The sequence below is a fragment of the Rhinolophus sinicus genome, chromosome 3 (assembly GCF_057876585.1).
Source record: "Rhinolophus sinicus isolate RSI-liver-muscle chromosome 3, RSI-T2T, whole genome shotgun sequence".
NCBI lineage: Eukaryota > Metazoa > Chordata > Mammalia > Chiroptera > Rhinolophidae > Rhinolophus > Rhinolophus sinicus.
Genome location: NC_142503.1, coordinates 198,020,088 through 198,042,762, shown reverse-complemented (window position 1 = coordinate 198,042,762; position 22,675 = coordinate 198,020,088). Strand labels below are relative to the sequence as shown.

The window sequence follows — 22,675 nt, the reverse complement described above, 5'->3', positions numbered from 1 at the left end:
CCAACCAATCAGCGGTGGCCTCCGTCCCGACCCCGTGTGAACAGCCAACGAGAACGCAGCCTGGCCGGAAGTTGTTCCGGCCGGACGGCGTTTCCACGGACGCCCTGGAACCACCCCCGCCCCCGCCCCCAGCGCAGTGTCTGAGCCGGCTGCGCTGACAGGTCCGCATGGGCGGGTAAGTGAGGGGATGAGGGAAGGGAGGGAGGGAGGGAGACTGGGGCGGCGCGCTCCCGGAGCCGCCCTCACGCCGGGGTCGGAGTCGCCCTCACGCCGGGGTCGGGAGTATCTCCCTCAGATCCTGGCTCGCTGCTTACCGGGTTCTGGCACCACGAGGAGCGCGGAGGCTGCCACCGCGCCCCTCGACCCCGGCTGTCGCCCACTCCCACCGGCACCGGCCCTTCATCCTCAAGTGCCTGCGTGTGCTAGGGGCTTTGCCTATAGTTTCGCACTTAGTTCTCCCACTGTAAAGTTAGGAGGCTCCTTTATGGCCACATCACAGATCAGGAAACCGAGGGTGAAGCCGGGAGGTCATTTGACTTGCCCGAGGTCTTCAAACAAGAAAATGCCCAAGCTGGATTGAAATCCAGACCTGTCTGACCCCGGAACGCCTGGTCTTTCCACTGCATTGCGCCGCCTCGGTGCACAATGGCCGCAGGGAATGTACAGCCCGCCCCCCACGACTATACATTAACAGTAGTTGCTCATCCTGATGCTGAGGGTGTGGAACGGGAAGAGGGCGGGAGGTTATGTGGAGGCCAGCCTGGGTATGGGGCGGCTGATGCAATGACCAGCAATGGTTCGGTTCTCAGGAAGGTTTCTTTGCTCTCCACCCGCGCCCCCCGCCCAGCCCACCCCTGACTGGACAGACTCATCAAGGAAGTTAGAAAAGAGGCTCAACTGCTTGTGCGAATCTGGGTGATTTCTAAGAAACCCCTCCTGCAAATAGCTGAAGGGTGAGGTAAACCGAGAGAAAAAGAGAAGAGCCTTTCATTAAAAGGAAACTGAAAGGAAAGGGAGGAGTACAAAAAGACAAGATCCCTGCTGCCCAGGCTTTCTCGGACCCGGACTGGCTGCCTGGCCACCACCTCTGCAGTGTCTGCCACAGCCTGGGTATGTATTGCCATCTTTTGTTAGGTTTGAGCTTATTAGTATTTGCACCAGCCTTTTACCAAAGTGTTGGAAACCTTGGCTTAGGGAACGAGGGCTTGTCCCTCAAGATCGGGGTGCTGTGCGTTTTCTTTCACCCTGTTGACCTAGGGAATAGAGATACTGGGTGAGCAGATGCCTGACTGGATTCACAGCTTGTCTTGCAGCACCTTCACGTTGGCTGTCATATGTTTCACTAACGAGGCCTCCTTAAATAGCCAACATCCAAACATTAGCGTTCTCATTATGATACTCAAAACTACCTTATTATGCCTGGCTTCATATAAATTAAGGTCTCCTTTGCTTTTTAAGATAATGTTCATTTTATTACCTTTCATCTCCATGTTTACAAAACAAAAAGTGAACATAATCCGTTCCAAGGTTTGAAGTATTAAAGAACTTGCTCTAAAGAAGTCATCTTCTTGTGTCTGGGAACTTGACAGCCCAAGGCGATTGTCACCCACGCTCTGAGGCCAGGATGTGAAGGATGGTATCCCACTTCCTGGTGATATTCCAGGCATTCAGAAACGCCTGGGTCACCTGTTCAGCTGTTCTCAGCTGCTTCAGAATTGGCTATCTTAATGCCACCTTTCCTCCAAATTGCAGAATTGTTGTATTCTGATCTTATCTGTGAGATTTTAGTATGGCCAAAGACATTGTCATGCTTTTCTGGAACAGTTCCATCATTCTTCTTTTCACCCCCAAACTGGATCCAATTTCTTCAAGTTCCTGTTATGTTCCTACAGAACAATGGAACCTTTCAAAGTGAGCACAAGATTCAAGTTCTTGGGAAAAAAAGGAATTGAGAGTTCATTTTTAAGAGACTTTTAGTTTTCTCTTTTTTTTTTTAAACTTTTATTTATTTTAAGTGTGTTTTTCCATGACCTATCAGCTCTAAGTCAAGTAGTAGTTTCAGTCTAGTTGCGGAGGGCACAGCTCACAGTGGCCCATGTGGGGATCGGACCGGCAACCTTGTTGTTAAGAGCACCGCGCTCTAACCAACTGAGCTAACCGGCCACCCCCCCTTAGTTTTCTCTGTAAGGTGTGTTGTGATGTGCTGGGGAGTAGGGCATTTGGCTCTTTACACGCCCAGGACTTTCTGTAGAGGGATAATAGATGACTTCACAGATTATAGCTTCATTTCGCTCTTGTAGATTATAATATTTGTTAAATAGATAAAGCAACTTTCCTTAAAAAAGTTTCAAGGCCCTATTTGCAGTTAATGTGGTTAACACTTCAGACAGTGATCTTTAGCCTTTCGGCATCTCAGACCCCTTTGAAAATGTAACGAAACCTGGATACTCTTCTCAGAGCCATGTACATACCAATGTGCATGCAAACTAGTGACATAATTCTAGAGGTTCTGGACTCTGGGTTAAACACCTCTGAAGTTAAACTTAATTCTAAAAATTAGTTAACAAATAAAGGAGGATGTTGCCTAGATGGGAGAAACGAGGGTAAATGGATGGATACATGAAATGATAATTCTATTCTCTTTGTCTCTGATCATTCTTGGTGTACTCACTCAAGAAGTTGCATCACACACACATACACACACACACACACACACACACACACACACACACACACACACACACAGAAGATTTATAGTGTGGGTGATTCCCACACAGTAAGTGTCTGCCTGTGATCACAAGACCAGAGAGACCTCGTCTGTTCCCTCAGTCACATTTAGTACCCATGTGCCTCTTCTTAAGTGGGATTCTGATATTTAAAGGTACATGCTTTTTCCTACAACGTAGACCCTAAATACAGGCCCAGTTTGTGTGGTTGATCAACCACCGTTATCTGCTCCCTTTCAAGGGGCGATCGGCCATCCAGGGATCACCCTGTTGTTCTACCTGGCACTTTTCCTAGGAATTTTTAAGGGTAGTTTTAATCTGTACTTGATTTTGTTCTTCCTCATCGACTTCAGGACCTTCCCGATAACGTTGGTGAGATGCTGTGGGAACTTCACTCTTGTTTCCACCAATTAGCCCGTGGGAAATTGGCTTTGTTTCACTGAAAGTCACAGAACCTCTCTATGATGCTAAATGACACCCAGCTTTGAAACTTGGGAGAATTCGGGATCGTGTGTAAAGTATCTGGACGTGATACTTGATCATTTGTGACTAGAAGTAATTTTCATCACTTTAAATGTTATTTTATACAACATTTATCAAATAAATGAGTGTTTCTCCTCTGCAGGGCTAGTCAGAACGTTCTTCCACATTCTTTCTCTTCTTATCAGCTTCCCTAAACTGAGCTTTGTTAATTAAACTTCCCTTTCTGGGAATTGAGTGGATTCTCGGCAGGGATGGGAAAGAAACTGGCTGCTGTCCTCTTTCGGTTTCACTATTACAGTCTCTTTGGCTTACATAAATAAGGGTTTATTTGAAATTTATATACTTTTAAGCAAGTATTTAATAATAGATAAACAAAAGTAAATTACCCCTCCAAGTTAAACAAATATTTAACAATAGATAAACAAAAGTAAATTACCCCTCCAGTTTGTGTGTTTGGTTCCTAGAGTTACCAGAAAAAACTTAAACAAAAAGAGACAAAATAGTCACTCATTAAACAACCGTGGGGCCGATGCTGTGTAGACGGTTTGCTTCCCTGCATCACCACACGTAAGCCATGCACCTTTCCTGCAAGGTATCGTTGTTGTGCTTATTCCCATTTTACAGTTGAGAGGCTGAGGCTTGTTACAGTTAACTAAGCTGTAGGATAAAGTTTGAGAGTGTAAGCTCTACGGTCAAACTGCTTGAGTTTGTATCCCATCCCTACCATTTACTGTGTTATCTTGGGCAAGTTTTTTTAACCTCTCTGTGCCTCAATTTACTCACCTGTGAAATAGAGCTAACAAATCTCTCCTAGGATTGCTGTAAGGCTCAAGTGAGTTGATTTGTATAAGGTGCTGAGAGCAATACCAGGTACAGAGCGATGGAAGAGAGCTGCTCTTTCATGGCCTCGCTATCGGCCTCATCCTCCTCATTCAAGGTGTAGCAGCAAGTTGTAGATGGAGCTGGAGGTCAGCTGAGCTCTGTAACCCTCACAAACAATACTCAGGATGGATTTATCTCTTGCTTTACAGTTTACGAAATGCTACTATGTTGGGTTTTCTTCTCATTTTTTCTCAGAACAGTCCTTGAGATAGGTTCCTGATGGTGTCACTTCATAGATAAGGAAGCTGACACTCAGAAATGGGAAGTGACTGACCCAAGAGGGGAACGATTGTGGCCACACTTCGCCCCAAAGCAGTATCGGGTGGTCTGCCCTCTACTTCCCCTTTTAAATTAATAGTAAATAATGACAAATGGAAGGTGAAGGTAGCTGCACCTCCAAAGCTTTGTGGCTAAATAGGGAAGCACGTCCAAAGCACAGGCTATATATAGTTCTTATCTCGTTTGGAACCCAGCTGGGTAAGGCCCTGCCCTCTGGCCCGGACCTCGCTATGTCTGAGAACAAAGCAGCTGGCTAGCGAAGGAAGACATTTGTTCAGCGGCATGTTGGCTATAGCAGCAAAGGTCTGAGACTTCGTCCCCAATACAGTTAAAGAGTAAATAGCAATTTGCCATATGTGTTTGGCTGTGGTGAACTTAGGTAATGAAAGCACTAACATGAGCTCTCCTGTGTCCTGGGCGCTGGGTAAGGCACCAGCACACAGGAGCCAGATGCGCCCCTGGTCTTGCTCAGCACGCGGCCTCCACTGCGGTCCTTCCGTCTATAAATCAGCAATTCCTGCAGTCCCCATCTTTGGCATGGGTTCTTCCTCTGCTTCTCCTTTTCATGGCCCCAAATTTCTGCTTGAATTTTTATTAATGTTGTTTTAGCCACGTTCTGTATTATAACTCACCTCCCACCTTTTGGGAACGAAGAACTAGATACAGGAAAGGAAAAACAGCTGCGATGGTTTGCTAATTCTCTCCCTCTCTCTCCCTTTTTCCCTCTCTCCCCCTCTCTCCTTTGCTCCCTCTCTCCCTCTGCCTCTTTCCCTCTCTCCTCCTGTCTCCCTCTCCCTCTCTCGCCCTCTCTCCCTGTCTCTCTCTCTCCCTCTCCCTCTCTCTCTATTCTCCCCACAGTTCGTCTGGACCGCTGAGCAACTCTTCCCACACCTCGCTGTAAACCTAGGTCCTGGAAGATGGCGGACGTGTCCAATTGCGAGCAGGGATGTGCTTCCCCACTGGAGCTGTTCAACAGAATAGCTGCTCAAGAGGAGTACGTGAGAGCCCTCAAAGTCAGGCAGGCATTGCAGGTGTGTGATTTTACTGGGTTCTCCGCACATACATCCAGCCAAGTCTGTCGGGTACTGCTACCCCGGAGCAGACTATTCCCTCAATAAGTGACATATTTTGCTATACTCTTACATTTGTTCCCTCCTCTGTCAATGTTACTGATGCATGTTGTCTAAAGAAAGCCCCAGAAATACAGCAGTCATCTACCACCCCCATTTCCTGCTCCCAGAAGCAGCTACTTTCAATTATTTTAGCTGATTCTTTTCATATGTACCCCCATATCTCTAAAAATCACGCTCATTATATTGCTGCTTGTTGACTTTCAAGTTCAAGGCTCTCACTGTGGAAGATGAGGAATTAGTGCTTCCATAAGCCGTCCCCAGCCCTGCAGTCTCCTGATACCTGTCACCATCCCCTTCAGTCACTATAAGCACTGGCACTAACATGTAACGCCACTGACAGCCGACCCGTCGAGTAGAGTGTGAGCGCTTTTCCTTTCCTGCCCAACTTTTGTTTTTTCTGCAGTTGCTATTTGTCTTCATTTCTTTTTGCTTGGCTTTTTTATGTACTAATGATACTAGATCTCCAAGCCTTCCCCCAGTTGGGTGAATCTCCTGTGGAGATTCACTCACATCAACCAGGCTATAATTCATCTTGAAGTGGTCTCTCCCGGGACCTCCCACCTTCTTCACTCTGGACGCTGACTCGCCTCCCACACTGCCCGTCTTAGGAGCTGCTCTCACTGCCCAGCAGGACTCCCCTCACCGCTCTCTGTGCATCCATTTTCCTGCTCCTGTATCTCACTCCCCCTTGTTTACTCTTTGGGCCAAGCAAACCCTCCAGTGGTTCCTGAAACAAATTACTGCTAAGGAAATAATTTTGGGAGATTCTGTATGGTCTGAAAGTATCTTTGTTTTACCTAATATTTGACAACGAGGCTGGGTATGGAATTCTAAAGTGGGAGTAATTTTCCCTAAGCATTCTGAAGCCGTTATTCCCAGGATTGCTATGGAGAAGCCAGATGCCATTCCTTTGTTTTTTCCTGTCTGGAAGATTCCAGGTTCTTCTCTGTATTCCAATGTTTTGAAAGTTCTTGGGATGGGTCCTCAGTGCACCTTTCAAATTAGGAATGCAAGCCCTTTAATTGTCAGAAATTATGTTATTTCTTTTATCTCTTCCGCTTCCTCAGTTTCTTTACGGATTTTTAAATTCAGAGACTGGTCCTCTGATCTTGTTTTCTGACTTTATATTGCTTATTTATTTTTCTTCTTGTCCTTGCAGATATAGTTCCTCGACTTCTAACCCTCCTATGGTTTTTCACTTATCCTGTCATTTTAATTTTCAAGAGCTCGTTTGAGCCGAGTGCTCCTTTCCTCGTAAGGCCCTGTGCTTACTTTATGGGAACGGCGTCCTTTTTCCTCTGAGATCTTGATCCTCTTCCTGATGTTCTCCACCCCCTTATGAGCTCGAATGCTTCCAAGTGAACTTCTCTTCCTCTGCCTTTCACAGTAAAACAAGCCTCAAATATTTGGTGGCACTTGGCTGCCTGCTCATGTTTTAGAGGGAGTTCGAAAAGCTGGCTGGAAGCTCCGCACACATGGGAGGAACTTAGCACTGCAGGTTTCCCTTCCCTGCAAGCGACCAGACTGCTCCCATTTGTGGTGCAATCTGCAGTGTCCCGGTCTTTAGATCTCTTCTTTGAGGTCGTTGGGGCCGCAGAGGGGGCTCCTCCAGTCTGCTGTCCAGAGGGTGCAGGGCTGGCACCAGCATCACGCAGCTGAGTGCAACGCTGTGTGTGGCTGTGTCGTCCTGCACTGAAGCTCCCTGTTCTCAGTGCTGCCCCTGCGTGCAGAGTGCCCACCTGGACACTGTAACTCTTCCTGTTTAGACACGACACCTCTGGGGGTGGGGCAGGAAGCCTGGGGTAGAGCTGAAAACTGCTTCATAAACAGACATGCAAGCAGAGCTCCTGTTTCTATAACCCACTTTCACCCTCACTTCCCCCTTTGGGGCCACTAACGCCCAAACTTCTTGGTGAGTTCACAGCAGTGTAGGTCCAGTATTTCCATGACATCTGAGCATTTGTTCCTCTCGCGTCCTCAGTCGTGAGTGGAACATACCTACCTACCTACCCTGGGCAAACATCCCATCTTGTATGAGGTGTATCCATGGGGTGTTGGTTACACAGCTCTGACTCGTTTTCCAGTCATCCATCAGCTTTCCAGCTTCTGAAATCTCCTTGCTGGTGTCCTCTTCCCGTTTCCTTTGTGCTCGGGGCATTATGCCTTCTCTGAAGGTCTCTTGCTGTGGTCACAGTAGGTCTCAGAAGTGTAGGCCATCCAGTCTGCATCCTCACTGGCACACAGCACCTCCTTTCCTGCTGGGAGGCGCCCAGTCCTGGCCCGTCGCCCGGCCTCCTCTTCACCATGGCTTCCCCGGCGTCACTGCCAACCCATTGTCTTCTTTCCCAAAGTCTCTTCCTAGGTTCTCACCAGATGGTGTCACCCATCTCACATTCACCCCAGTAGTTGACTTTGACTCCTTGGGCCCCAAATAAACCATTACATTGTAGAAATAAACAGTCCTGAGAGACAGTGATGCCCAAAAGGGGAGTTGACTATTCACAGAAAGAGGTTGATCTGCCAGGTAAGGCTCAATGGACGAGGCTAAGTTATTTAAAAAGATACCTAAAAACCTAAAATGGGACCCCAACTGGACGCTTACGAGTCGTGGCTCTCCTTCACCAAATCAAAGGAAATTTTACCTCAAAAATAAATAAATAAAATGGGACCCAAGTGTTTATTACATCCTCTATAAACCCATTTTGAGAACTTGACAGTGATATTTTTGTCCATTTAACATTAAACTTGAGTAACAGGTAATAAATATTTTTGTTAGTAATTCCTTGTGACTCCAGTTATGTTCATTATTTTAGCAAAGAAGCAATACTTAACAACGTTTTAGAGTAACGCTTCCAAGCGTGGTCTTTGACTAATGCTTAGTCAGCTGACAGGCAACAAGAGGGACCAGAGCTTACACAATAAGACCAGAGTTAAGTGGTGAAACCTCAAAAGTAAATTTGTATCCGATCCTGAAATGTATTACACTAGGAGCACCTGCTGTTTTAGAAATTCACTTTACACCCGATAGTGGAGCCACTCTGAGAGCACCCACCCAGGGAGGGCGCCGCGGGCGTCCCCGGCTGTCTCCACCGTCAGCCTGGCTGCGGTCCTCGGTGTTCTGTTCTGCTCCGTGTCCTGACGGAATGAGACCCACTGCTTTCAGGAACAATAGCTCACAACTGCAGGGAGGGTCCTGGGGGGATGGGTCAGAATCGGGGGTTCTGGACAGCTTGAGCAGGACTCGAAATGACACTGGATCATAGGTGTTAAGATAGAGAGCAGTGCCTTTTTTCTTCTCCGTTTAGTTTAAGTAAACTTTTTAAATGAAATACTCATTCGGAAGAGTATGGGGGTCCTAAGCAGGCAGCTCACTGAATTGTCACGGATAGGTCCTCACCTGTGAAAGCAGCAGGCCAATAGAGAAGCAGCACAGCAGCACCTGGAGCCTTCCTCAGGCCCCTTCAGTTACGGCCTCTCCCCTCCCACAAGGGAGAGCCCACCGTGGCTAGTTCTGCCTGTGTTGGAACTTTATATACTCAGGTGGTATAGAGGATTTGGTGTCTGGCTTTTTTCAGAATGTCAGCTTTTAAACTCTGTTTCCGTGTTCTGGTCCCTGTTGGATTGAGAACACGGAAATAGGCAAGGCGAGCCCACTTGTCTTTTTCAGTCCCATTCGAGACTCCAGACAGTCTCTGAGCAGGACCCTGGTAAATGTTGACTTTCAGAGACCACCTAGCTGCAAACAGGCGAGACTGAGTGTGAAATGTCAACCCTGCAGTGATTAAAGGGTATTGACTGCAGTGCACTTCACAGCAAGGTAACTCTTCCGGAGATAACTGGGTAGATTGTACTTGCTAAGCATTTATTTTGTTGCAAGTACTGAGCCTAGGCAGTGCAGAAATTAGGTGAGTGGAGCATACCTACCTACCTACCCTGGGCAAACATCCCATCTTGTATGAGGTGTATCCATGGGGTGTTGGTTACAGAGCTCTGACTCGTTTAAATGACAAATATAGATAGTTTCGGAGTTTGAAACAAATCTGTCTATAAAATCACCCTTGCAGAACAGACAACTTGGCCCAGGTGCCGTGCCTGCTGCAGCGGCTCTCAATGAAGGTTGGTCTTGCTGTGTTTCTCCACTGGGAAACCCAGTTTATGGCACGTTATGTGAAAACACTAACTAGAAATGTTTGTATTTCCCTTGGCAAGCGATTTGGACTGTGGACATTCTTTGTTTGCATCTGATCCAGCCAGGCCAGTGAGGGAAGTAAACAGAGCTTTGGGGCATAGCATGACTAATTTGGGCTGCTCTTTTAAATGCCAGGCTTCCAGGGGTAGCTAGTGTGGCCTCCCGGAAGAGGAGGTCTTTAATAGATGCCCAGAGTACCCCAGGAGACATTTTTACATTTGTTTTTCTTATGCTAATTTTTAAAACATTAAGTATGCAAACACTTCAGACAGCTAGCTAAGACTCCAAAATGCAGTAGTGCGACTGTTTGCCGCGAATCCCTCCTCCATTTATGACCTGAAAGCCCGTATTTTTTTCCTTGCCTTTATCTGTTTTTATGATGTCGATTGGAGTTGCTGTTAGTATCGTTGGTGGCATGGTTGTTTAAGTTTATGTAGGTACTCATCACAACCTGTGTGGAATGAAAAAACAAGTTCCAATGCAGAAGTCAGCATACTCGAGTAAGGGAGCTCGTCCTGCATGGTCTCTGGCATCAGTGGTCTTTGAGAACTCTTTGGTGTGTTACCTGTGTCACAAACAACAGTGTATATTGTGTCGCTGTGTTTCTGCCCTGCTGTTTGTTGGTAATCCATAGCACGAACAACAGATAAAATACATTCGGGCCCGCGACTTGCTGTGTGTCCATGTACAAGCTCCTTCACGTCTGTGTGTCTCAAGGATTCTCCAGCTGGAAAAGGACAGTGACAATGGTGCCTGCCTGATAGGGTTGTCATGAGACTGAACAAAGTAATGCGTGTGAAAGCATTTAGCACAGCGCCTGCCGCGCAACAGCTGTGACATTCAGCACATGGTAATGTTATTAATATTTTCATCCTTCACCCTGTTTCCTATGTTCAGGATGAAATTGATTCTGCACTAAAGAGGCTGTTATCTTTAAAAATGAGCTACAAAGCTGCCGTGGGGGATGATTACAAGCCCGATTGCCCTCCAGGGAACCCGGCACCGGTGGGTGGTGATAAGCCGGAAGCCACAGAAGCTGAAGAGGATTTTGTGGACCCGTGGACGGTACAGACGAGCAGTGCAAAAGGCATCGATTATGACAAGCTCATTGGTACGTCCGGGGAAAACCCAAACTTTTAGAAGTGACTCCATTCAGGTGATTCCATGAATGTTTTTAATGTTGAATTCATCATAAATCCAGTCAAGCTTCAATGTCAAGAAAAAAAAAAAAAAGGTCCTGAAATCCTTTGGTGGTGCATTACGTTCCTAAAGGATGATTTTTAAATAAAGTAACAATATAAAACTGATTGCAAAGTAATGATGTGCAGTAGACGGCTCAGCAGGACCGTTTTCCTTTTTTGAGCAACTCAGAACTTGGGAAAGGTCTATTGAAATGGGCGTCTTTGCAGTCATTTAAATTGTCTTCTACTTAGTGGTTACGAGTCAGTCGTAGACGACTTAAGGTTCTCTGTCAGTGATACTGATTATGGAGCTAAAAGAGCTGGGCGTCAGCTTAAGAAGGGTGACTCCTCACAGGAGGCACGTTAGCGTGGCCACGCCATCCTTGAGGGGCTTCCTGCTCAGGAAAGTCTCCTCTGAGATCAGCACTAATTATCAAAGAGGAAACAGCACTACAATGTTCTTATCCCAGTCAAAACCGTTTTCCACGATGTAAGTACAGACTACAAATGAGGGACAATTCGCTTAAAAACAGGCGTTAATTCAGTTCAACAGTTAAAGAATATTAAAAAGTATAGTTGTCCGTGTATATCAATGAAACCTTAAGAAATAAGCTATGTGCGTGCACATGTGTCAGAAGTTGCTAGCTGGACTGCATTCTGGATATGTTTTCTGTCACAATCTGATCCCAGACAAAACACTGTTTTATTCTGTAATTTGTTTCCTGTTTTGCTGTCTGTGATCTCAGCTGTCACCGTTAATACAAAAGACACAGACTTTGTGTTGGGGGAAAGACCCAGAGCAGAAGGCGCAGAGGTCTTTGGGTTCATTAAGATGGCACGTGGAGCACAAGTGTTTCCCTTCGCTTCACTTAGACCTGACCACCAAGCCTCCCACCGCCTAAGATAATCATCTCTTCTATTTTCCAGTTCGGTTCGGAAGCACTAAAATTGACAAAGAGCTGATTAACCGGATAGAGAGAGCCACAGGCCAGAGACCCCACCGCTTCCTCCGCAGAGGCATCTTCTTCTCACACAGGTCAGGGGTGTTCACCGCAGGGCTTCTCGCCCGTTGTCTTGAAGTCACAAAACCATCAGGAAGCTGTTCCCTCGGGCTCCAGGTGCTGCGGGGACAGTGGAAGCCGGCTGTGAGAAGTCTCGGGTCCACCTGCTGCCCTGTCAGTAACTGGCTGTGGGGTCGTGCCTGTCCCTTCACCCTCTGACCCTAAGTCTATTCATCTGTAAACTGCCCTCCTCACAAGGTGAAGGTTACATTCATAGCAGATGAGATTCATGCCAGACTGTATTGTAAACTGCCATCAAGACAAAAGGGATTACTGTGTCCAAGTTCAGCCGGCGTTTCCCACGCGATAAACATCGTCTTCCTGCAATTCTGTACCATCTTCCTCCTATTGTAGTGGGCTGCTCATGAATAATACCGAAAGAGAAACTAGCAGAGTGTGCATGGCACAGAATTCCCCACCTGAGGCCCTGGGCGCCGTGCAGATAACATCAGAACCAGGGTTTCTGCCTCTCCCGCCCCACAGCTCACCTCAGGGGGCGGGCTGGCCTGTTTTCAAGGCTATGTTCATGGAATTTATGGTCCGAGGTAGGATTGTCCTGTTCTGACCCACTTCACGGTCCTGGGAGAACAACGCAGGTCCCAGTCATCAGTCTGCCCAAAGATTTCAACTTCTGTGTACAGGCAGCACCAGGCCCCGCTCAGCCCTCTTTCTGGGCAGAGTCTAGTCAAAGCTTTCTCCTTACTGAGACTTGGTTCACCTTTCTCACGTGTACAGTTCGGTGGTTTTTAATGTATTCACAAGGCCATGCAACGCGTTGCCTTTTGTGTCTGCGTCTTTCACTGAGCTTCATGTTTTCTAGATTCCTCCATGCTGTAGCAGGTGTCAGTGGATGGAGGCGTGGGACCTGAAGCTTTTGGCCATTCTCAAATTTGAGACCATCCCTCTATCTAATTGTATCATCTGTAAAATAGGGAAGTGGGTGAGGTATAGCATGTACTGTCCAGCTGCAAACAGACATTCCTTCAGCCAGGAAGACCCTTCCTGTGTTGTCTGTGGACCCCAGGCCTGGGGGAGGGTGGATGATTCCAGGGTGAGTCCGAGATGAAGACAGGTGGTCCCAGCCCGGCTGAGGGAGCCAAAATCAACTCTCCAGCTGGGGGCTTATCTCTCAACTCCCAGGGACATTTCTCGCTCCCCTCCCTCGGTCAGGACTGTGTGGAACCCTCGGATTTCCTCATTCGCTCCATAGTCTCAGGGCTGGGTGATGCTACACCAGGATTGTGTGGTGGGGGCCTGCTGTCACCCCCAGGGCAGTGTGTAAAGCAGATGGTATATGGATGTTGATATTTAGAAGAATTCTAAGAGTTCCAGTGGCTGCCCAACCGTGTCCATCTTTTAAACACATTCTTCCAAACCTTCATGTCTTACACTTTCAAAACAATCACAGGAGGAACCATTTCAAAGAAGACATTTCCTGTCATTTTTATAACATAAGCACCAAGAATGACAAACTAGTATCATCCGTATTGTCTCAACATTTCCACATGAGCATTAGCACCGTGATGCTTTTCTCAGAAAAACTCCACTGTTTCTGTTTTCCCTTCAGAGACATGAATCAAGTTCTGGAAGCCTATGAAAACAAGAAGCCGTTTTATCTGTACACGGGCAGGGGCCCCTCTTCCGAAGCCATGCACGTGGGTCACCTCATCCCATTTATCTTCACAAAGTAAGTGTTGCATCGTGTGACTTCTCTCATTTTTATTAGTGAGTGGGGAGTGTTAGTTACAAACCGTGTCTAGAACTGACGAGACAACACCAGCTCACGTTTGCTGAACAAGCAAAGTATTCGGGAATTGGCACCTTGGTGGCCTGCGTTCACTTCGTTTGTTCCTGGTGTCACTAGAGCAGCGTGGGTGATGAGGAGATCAGCCAGCCCTATTTCGCTTCCCTGTCCACGTGACCGTAGGCCAGTTCTCCGAACCTCAGCTTCCACATCTGCAAGATGGGAATAATAACACCTGCTCGTAACATCGTTGTAAGGCTACAAATAAAGCACATAAAACAGCCAGCCTAGACCTGACTTGCAGGGCGCTCTAAGGTAACACATGGTCGCAGCCCTTATCGTTGTCAGTCATCAGATTCACGGCAGCGTAAGATCGTGTGATTTGTGTAGACCAGGAAGTGTGTGACACACATGGTTAGTGGGAACTGTGTTTTCAGATGCAAAGTGGCATTTTTCTGCAGGGGAATGAGATGTCAGCCTTCTTCCCCGTGTCTCGTAGGTGGCTGCAGGATGTGTTCAACGTGCCCTTGGTCATCCAGATGACAGATGACGAGAAGTACCTGTGGAAGGACCTGACCCTGGAGCAGGCCCACGGCTATGCCGTGGAGAACGCCAAGGACATCATCGCCTGCGGCTTTGACATCAACAAGACCTTCATCTTCTCTGACCTTGACTACATGGGGTAAGGAGAAAACGCTTGGCTGCTTCTGACTGAGTAGGTGCAGACCCTGCGTCCTCATGACCACAGCAGAAGGAAACATCCGAAACGTTCGTACGGTCTGCTCACTGTCTCTCTTCCTCTATTCAATGTTCCGATCTGGTTTACTGGTTTTACTTACCAGTTCTGATTTCCATCCTCAAGTGTGACAGAGAAGTGCTTCTGCACCGTGTTTCCTCTCCAAGGACAGTCAGTTTTGCCAAGTTAGGGTACCTTTCTCTTTCCCCACAGAGCAAACACGCACTGCTTACACAATTCCCTCAGTCTGGTTTTTTGATCAGCCACTTAATGGGCCCGAACATGTCATTCTGAAACTCCTTCAACTGCAACCTCTGAGGCCTTGAACTTCATCCCAAATGAATACCAAGAATGTGTTAGAGAAATGTTAGATTTTTAAAAATCGCTTTCCTTGTGGGCAGACGCGCTGTGGGTCCCCGAAGAAACATGACCCCACATCTCTGAGCCTCCGTTTTCCTGAGAAGTGGTGGCTTGGCACTAGTGAGGGGTGGTCTGGCGGAGGGCCCAGCGAGCCCTGCCTGCGCGCACATCCTGCCCACACTTACTGTGTGACTCGGGCAATGCGTCACCCACTCCCTGTCCGCTACCAGCTCATTTATTCAGCACCTGCTGCTTGGCAGACTGTTGCTGGGTTACAGGAGCCAACAGGACAGTTATCCAACCACTCTATCAGGTCACCCTCTGACGGGGACAGTCGGGCAGTTAACAGACAACAGAGCAGGTGATAGGTGCTGTGAGGACAAAGGAAGGGGCCTCAGTGGTCGGGAGGGAAAGAGGACCTGTGTGCAGAGCTTTGTGATGACTCCCTGAGGTGCTGCACGTAAAGCGCTTCGAGCAGTGCCTGGCCTGGTCAGAAATGTTACCATCTAAAATGTCCCCAACGTTACACCCATCACTGGCCGTCTGTGAGCTAATCTGGGGTATGTTCTTTAAATCCTGGGAGTGTGAAAGGCAGATGTTCTCTAACATCTGGGGCAAACTGGTCCTTAGCCATCATTCGTGGGATGCAGCCAGGTCTGTTACTTGTCACCAGTGGCAAAGCCTCATGTGTGGCTGCTGCGTCACCCTGCACAGCCTGAGCTCTGCGACAATGGAGGGACCTGTCTTCCAGGAAGGGTGAAGGCGGTCTTCTTCAGAAATGCTGCTCAAACACCCCAGAGCTGGGCTGCCCCTCTCTGTGCTTGCTTCATCCTTAGCCTGGTTCCCTCTGGTAGCAGAATGGCTGCCACAGATCCAGGCCTTGTATCCACACCCTTCCCCAAACAGGAGACAGAGCCTTGTTGCTGAACCACTGTGGCCCAGCCCTATTGCCGGGGCGGGCTCCCTCTGCCCAAGCAGCACGGCTGCCCCCCTGTGGAGGGGGCAGTGGTGGCCAGAGGCAGGGAGGCCCGGCTGCCTGGCTGGGCCGTGGCTTCCTGTCCCGCACTCCATCTGGTAACAGTTGCAGGTGTCTTGCACAACACAGGACAGTCTGTCTGTTCTGTGAGCACAGAAGTGCTCCGGGTGGCTCCCAGGCTTAAAGTTCCAGAGCACCTTCCACCACTGAGGCGGCAGAACTGAAACATTTCCTGTCAGCCCCCCAGTGGGAGTCTGGTCATGTTCTGACCTCACTGCTTGTGGTTTATTGCCTTGCGTTGATTTCACACTAGCCTCAGCCTTGCGGGTGCACTCACAGGTAAAAGGGTGTCCGCTGTGCCTCTAGTGGCCTTGGGCACTTCCGTCCCCACTATCGCCCCGTGGGTTTCAGCGGAAGGCCACCCTCTGGGCCTGGGGTTTGATTCTGATCGTCTTTGCAGGTCCAGCCCAGGCTTCTACAGGAACGTGGTGAAGATTCAAAAGCACGTTACCTTCAACCAAGTCAAGGGCATTTTCGGCTTCACGGACAGTGACAGCATCGGTAAGGCCCCCTGCCCCCAGCCCAGCTGAGCGGTCGCCCAGATGGCAGCATCTGCAATTGGTCTCTTTAAATAGTAAGCCAGAGGTGGGTTTTTCTGGAAGCCCAAGGAGCCAGTTCCCTGGGCGGTGTGGAGCTGTCCTTCACGGTACCTGTCTGCCCCGCCTCGGTCGTCTATTTTAAGGCTTCGAGAAAAGTGGGAAAGGGTGCGGACGACTCCGGGGTTCCTGCGCTGCTCGCGGTGTGCGTCTGCGCACCGAGTACCGCGGCTGGGTGCACCGGCCCGGCACCACCTGTCAGGGCGACACCAGGGTCCATACCCTTTGACCTCAAAGTCCCCCTCTGCAGGTCTAAGCAGACAGCAGTAGTATTGTTAGCAACAACACCCACAATATGGCCAACAGCTTCACGTACCAAGATACCATAGCTTCTAACAATTAAAAGGTGAGGAACGACCTAAATGCTCCGTGGGTAGACAGTGGTTGAATGCCACGTGATACATTTGTTTACACGATAAAACATTTAACAACATGGGTCAATGCTACAAAGTGAAAACGGCCAGGGGAAATAACGGAGTTTAATCACAACATAGAAATGTGTAGAAATAGAGAAAACAGATGAAGACACAAATTTGGACTAGATTGTTTTCTTCTGTAGTTTTCAGATTTTCTCTAATGATTATTACTTTTCTGATGGGGAGAGAGCCTATTTTGTTCATCTCTTTCACTGGGTTAATTAACCAGACAGGAATTGGCCTCGTGTGTAAAGAAAGATACTCTGTCCTCGCTCGCAGGGAAGATCAGCTTTCCCGCCATCCAGGCTGCTCCCTCCTTCAGCAACTCATTCCCTCAGATCTTCGGAGACAGGACAGATGTCCAGTGCCTCATTCCCTGTGCCATCGACCAGGTCCGGAGGCAGCGGGGTGTCGCGGGGGGATCCGTGCACTCTCCAGTGGGAAAGGCAGCTTTCAAGGGGGCGGGGTGGGGAGTCGGTCCTGTGAACTGCTTGGAAGTTGGGGGTTTGCTGTGAAGGTCCGTCAGGTGTCGTCCTTGGGCTAAAGGCTGGCGCATTTCTTCCAGCCGTCCTCAAAACACCCTGTCCCCATAGGATCCTTACTTCAGGATGACGAGAGACGTTGCCCCCAGGATCGGCTATCCTAAGCCAGCCTTGCTGCACTCGACCTTCTTCCCTGCCCTGCAGGGGGCCCAGACCAAAATGAGTGCCAGCGACCCCAACTCCTCCATCTTCCTCATCGACACGGCCAACCAGATCAAGAACAAGGTGAGTACTTTCCGGGGCAGAGGGTCAGCCTGTGTAAGGAGAACCGCATGCGCATGTGCACACATGTACACAGGTGCACACATGTACACATGTGCACACATGTACACAGATGCACACATGCACACAGGTGCACCCACATGCACACAGGTGCACACATGTACACAGGGGCATCCACATGCACACAGGTGCACACACATGCACACAGGTGCACACATGTACACAGGTGCACCCACATGTACACAGGGGCACCCACATGCACACAGGTGCACACATGTACACAGGTGCACACACATACACACAGGTGCACCCACATGCACACAGTGCACCCACACTCACATGCACAGGCACGCACGTGCACTGTTGCTCTGCCATGTCAGCATCTACTGCCACAGGGCCACTGAAATCCAGGACCAATGGCTATGCCCCTGATACCGTGTTTCCCCAAAAATAAGACCTAGCCAGACAATCAGCTCTAATGTGTGTTTTGGAGCAAAAATTAATATAAGACCCGGTCTTATTTCGCTATACTATAAGACCGAGTCTTATGTAATGTAATATAATATAAAACCGGGTCTTATATTAATTTTTGCTCCAAAAGACGCATTAGAGCTGATTGTCCGGCTAGGTCTTATTTTTGGGAAAACAGATTAGCTTGAAACCACCTGTCCCCATTCCCGGATATCAGATGAATTTGTTTTGTTTGTGTCCTTTTATTTAGTCAAAACTGGATGTCTTTTTTCTCTGTTTTTGTTTTTCATTTTCTTTTCTCACCACCACTCTGTTCTGGAAGGAAAGTTATAGTAATTGTCTTTAAAGTTACACTTAAACAGGGGTGGCCTGGTAGCTCGGTTGGTTAGAGCGTGGTGCTGATAACACCAAGGTTGCCCATTCGATCCCTGCATGGGCCACTGTGAGCTGTGCCCACCTTTAAAAAAAAAAAAAAGTTACACTTAAACAATAGAAAACATTTTAGTATATCTCTGAGCATCGCTGGTATTCCAGGAGCTGGGCCAGGCGCTCTGTTTGTGTTTTCTCATTTTAATTCTCACTGGGAAAGAGTGGTGTGTTCCTTTTAAAGATGAGAAGGACGAGGCCCTGAGGGCGTGACCAACTTGACCAAGTCGCCACCACTGGAACCCAGCAGAGAGCTCCTGGCCCGTGAGCAGCCAGTGTGAGGCTCAGGGGTTGCTTTTCTCCCAGAGTTCTCAGTGAGACACAGAATTGATAAATGTCCTTAGACCGGACAGTCCTGTCCAGCCCCAAAGTGCTGCACCTGGCCCAACATGCAGCGGGCACTCGGTAAATAGTTGTGGAGTCACCAGAGAAACGTGAGATAAGAATTAGTTTGGGCTTCCTTATTTTTCAGGGCCACACTTGTTACTCGGTACTGAACTGCCAGCATATGTACTCACTGCCCCACAAGCCTGTTGACGTTTTACTTGGAGCCGTGTGTGTGTGTGTGTGTGTGTGTTGAAAGATTCCAGCAGGAGTGACAGAAACTGTATTTGAAGCATGCAGTGCAAGTGTCTGAGTTATTGCCAGTCCCCTGACCCTCTGGAAAGTCCCAAGCAGGTTCTGTTGGACAATGGGGAAACCGTTAATATGGAAAGATACTTCCAGAAAATGTGCACTGCTGACCCTCCCAGCCTCGGGGGAAGCTGGTGCAAACAGGCTTTTTCTTTCCCTTTCGCTTTGGCAGAAACTTCCAGAGTGTCAATGCAGAGGGGGGAGGGAAACTCCTGTTCCCTCTAGCAGAGTAGTCATTTTGTTTTGTTTTTGAGAAGTTGTTTGAAAGAAGTCATTTTTGGCTTTGGGTCATTTTTCATTCGCTTAAGGACCAGCAAAGTCCCACACGGTGGGTGAGCAGTGAGCATGAGGGCAGGAACCGCACAGGCTGCAGATGCCACCGGGGTCACGAGCGGCCTGGGGCTGGACAGGGTCAGGCCAGGCCTTTGTTCTCAATCTCCGTGCCCTCTTCAGCTCCAGACTCACTTTCCATGCCAGCCAAGAGAGAGGGCACCTGCTCCAGCCCCCTCCCAGGAACCCCAGGAGCAGCCGTGTGGGGCCCAGCAGCGCGGCTGGTGCTCACCTGACCTGCGCCACCTCATCGAGTGCTGACAGCCGCCTGGGGGGCCATGACTGTTCACAGGCGAGGAAATCGAGGCTCAGAGGGGTCAGGCAGCTGCCCTGTTCACAGCTGGGACACAGTGAGGCGGGGACGGTAACCCAGGTCCACACCTGCATGGGTCCCCCGTGGACTACTTAGGAGCCCCACTATCTGGCCCCGCTGGTGGTGAGTGACCTTAGCTGTCCAGGTGTCGTTCGTGAAGGGGGTGGTTGTACCCCTTCACAGACTTGAGGCAGGGCTTACATGAGGTCACGTATAAAAAGTGTTGGAAACTGTCGAGTGCTGCCCAAATTTAGGATTTTAGTTGAAAAAGTGAATAATTGGACAGCTCCTTTGGAGGGTAGGCCAAAACGGGCCTCCCCTGGGCTGTCACACGGGTGCTCCCAGAGCCTCCCACAGGCAGCCTGGAAGTAGGAATCTCCTCGTATAGGACAGATACTCGAGACAGTTAGCCAGCTGGTCACCCACGTGTGATTTCTGCTCACAGGGCCCCTTTAATGCCCTGCTCCCAGAGCTGTCCCCAGCTCCAGACCAGTGGCCCGTCCCCACCTTGGGTTTCGGGGCTCCTGCAGGCCAACTCGACTGTCCCATCAGATTGGGCTTGAGTCCCAGCCGGTGTCCACCTGCAGGGCAGCCAGGCCCGGCTAGCATTTGTGTGTCCCCTTGCTGGCGCAGGTCAACAAGCACGCGTTTTCTGGTGGGAGAGACACCGTCGAGGAACACAGGCAGTTTGGGGGCAACTGCGACGTGGACGTGTCCTTCATGTACCTGACCTTCTTCCTCGAGGACGACGACAAACTCGAGCAGATCAGGAAGGTGAGATGTGGCCCATGTGCCAAGAACCTGCGTGGACAGATAGTTCCCAAAGAGAAAAGGCTCACTGACATTTATGTAGTAGCACCTGAAGGGCCTTCATCTGACTGGTCTTCAGGGGAATGTGAGTTCAAACAGGGTCTGGTGTGGCTGCTGTGTTTGCAGTGATTGTAAACCAGATGCTCCCAGGCTCCCCGGCGCCGCGGTTGCCGGCACGGCCTCAGTGAGCAGCCAGGCCTCGGGTATGAGAGCCCAGAGGGCAGTCCCAGCCTTTGCCTTGGGTTTTCCAATTCTTGGAATCTTCCAAGGACGTAATCCTGAATAAGGAAGAGCTCTCCTACAAAGATGGTCAGAGCGATAACGGCAGGAAGTTCAGAACAGGCTCAAATGGAGGGAGCGTGAAGCACAACTTGTTCCAGGATGCGTGATTGTGGCTGGCGGGAGTTTCAGTGACACAGGGTAACATGCGTCCCATAGTGATGAAAGGACATCAAGCTGGAGATGCAGTGAGAACAGTTATGTATAAATACAATGCACCGGGGGGAAACATCGAAAAATAGGCCAAAATGCTGGCAGCGGCCCTCCCCGCCGGGAGCTGGCCTCGCAGGTGATGTGTTCTCGTTACCGTGCTGTTGCATCATGGTTTGGGTACTTGAGGACGTTTGTTCTATGAGTGTGGATTACAACGAAGCATGGAAACGCTTCAGCAGAGATTTTATAGAAGCCAGTAAGGTGGGGCAGCGACAGCTTACTCGGCGTGCTGGGGTTCGGGCCCAGCGCAGGGTACGTGGGTGGCCCTCCCGTCGGTCCTTTCCCGGTGACAGGGCAAGTCAGCCAGCTGGCGTGGCCGAGTCCCGGTCCCTTTCAGAAAAGCACAGCTTAAGGTCCAGGCTGTCGTACTTCTGGGCTCCGCGTGGGTGGGCCCGGCGGCTGGAGCCGTCTCTCACCTGCTCCGTGTCCGGCAGGATTACACCAGTGGGGCCATGCTCACGGGCGAGCTCAAGAAGGAGCTCATCGAGGTTCTGCAGCCCTTGATCGCGGAGCACCAGGCCCGGCGCAAGGAGGTCACGGACGAGATCGTGAGAGAGTTCATGACTCCCCGGCAGCTGTCCTACGACTTTCAGTAGCGCTCATTTTATATCTGCATCTAGAGACATAACTCAGCAGTAATCCCCGCTTCACTTAGAATCTGTCACGTGGTCATTAGTGGGCCTGGTGTCTGTAAGCCCTGTGCGTTTGGCAATCCTGTTTCTTCCTGTACTGTCATCCTCTGTCTCTGGTGGGCAGCACCCTGTGAGCCGACTGGGTGCCGAGCTCAGACAGGCAAGGCCAGCTGGCGTCTCCCCCACGAAGCAGCCCCAAGACGTGGAGCCTTTGGCACAAGCCCGTGCCAGCCTCTCTGGCCCACAGCAGAACTTGCATTTGAAAGCATCCTGCGTTTCCAAATATACTCCTGAAACCTACTCATAAAAGACCCTGTAGTCTACGTGTGCATTCTGGAATCCAAATGCTATTATTATAAAACTAATCCCATCCCCTCCCAAAAAAAAAGAGAAATGCTAGCTACACGCTGTGTTACACATTTGACCCAGCCTGGAGCTGTTTTTACACCGAATATTGGCCAAAGTTGGCCACTTTTATTAAATTGTCTTTTGTGGGAGAAACGTGCCAAGTCACTCACTAAATTCCAGCCTGTGCACACATTCTACTCCAGAAGTCACCCATTTTCCCCTGAACATACGAATATTTTGTTTCCAACAAACCACCCTTCACACTCCACCCGGAAAACCAGTGGCCGCTTTACTCTGATTCTGCCACCGGCTGAGGGGAGTCTGCTGCCTTTGCAGACGCTTTTGTCCTGACACTTGACTGGCATGGCGGTCTGCACAGAGCAGTGCACCGGGCGGGTGGACGTGGCCAGAAAGCAACAGCAGCCCCCGAGGCCCTCAGTGCTATCTGTGGGAGCCCATTCACTCAGGCGCCCTGTGTAGTTTGGGAAAGCGGAAGAATACACCAGGGAAAGGCCCTGGTTCAGGCGTCTGGCCTTCCTGGAGACGCAGGGTCCACGCCGGAGCTCTGTATCCTTATGTCACTCGTCAGCATAAATAAACTGCCTCTGGTTCCACCTGTGTAGCTGTGCAGTCT

The 22,675-nt window shown here is 49.5% G+C and overlaps 2 protein-coding genes across 4 annotated transcripts in view; one reads left to right on the top strand and one right to left on the bottom strand.

Annotated features, from left to right (window-relative positions):
* LOC109455624 (WD repeat-containing protein 25) overlaps positions 1-22,675 on the bottom strand; it is a 159,357-nt gene that overhangs the window by 127,627 nt on the left and 9,055 nt on the right. The gene's annotated exons all lie outside the window — the stretch shown is intronic.
* On the top strand, positions 92-22,655 carry LOC109458148 (tryptophan--tRNA ligase, cytoplasmic). Of its 3 annotated transcripts, XM_074326933.2 has the most exons (12): positions 144-175; positions 848-1,110; positions 5,229-5,401; positions 10,590-10,803; positions 11,801-11,909; positions 13,502-13,621; positions 14,178-14,360; positions 16,211-16,311; positions 17,102-17,214; positions 17,416-17,589; positions 20,393-20,533; positions 21,496-22,655. In XM_074326933.2, exons 3-12 carry the CDS (start codon positions 5,288-5,290, stop codon positions 21,655-21,657), a joined length of 1,431 nt encoding a protein of 476 aa, XP_074183034.1. In that variant the 5' UTR covers positions 144-175; positions 848-1,110; positions 5,229-5,287; the 3' UTR covers positions 21,658-22,655. The 3 variants fall into 3 exon arrangements, with proteins under 3 accessions (XP_088653617.1, XP_074183034.1, XP_088653618.1); XM_088797491.1 differs by lacking the exon at positions 848-1,110 and having other exon boundaries at positions 92-175; XM_088797492.1 differs by lacking the exon at positions 5,229-5,401 and having other exon boundaries at positions 148-175.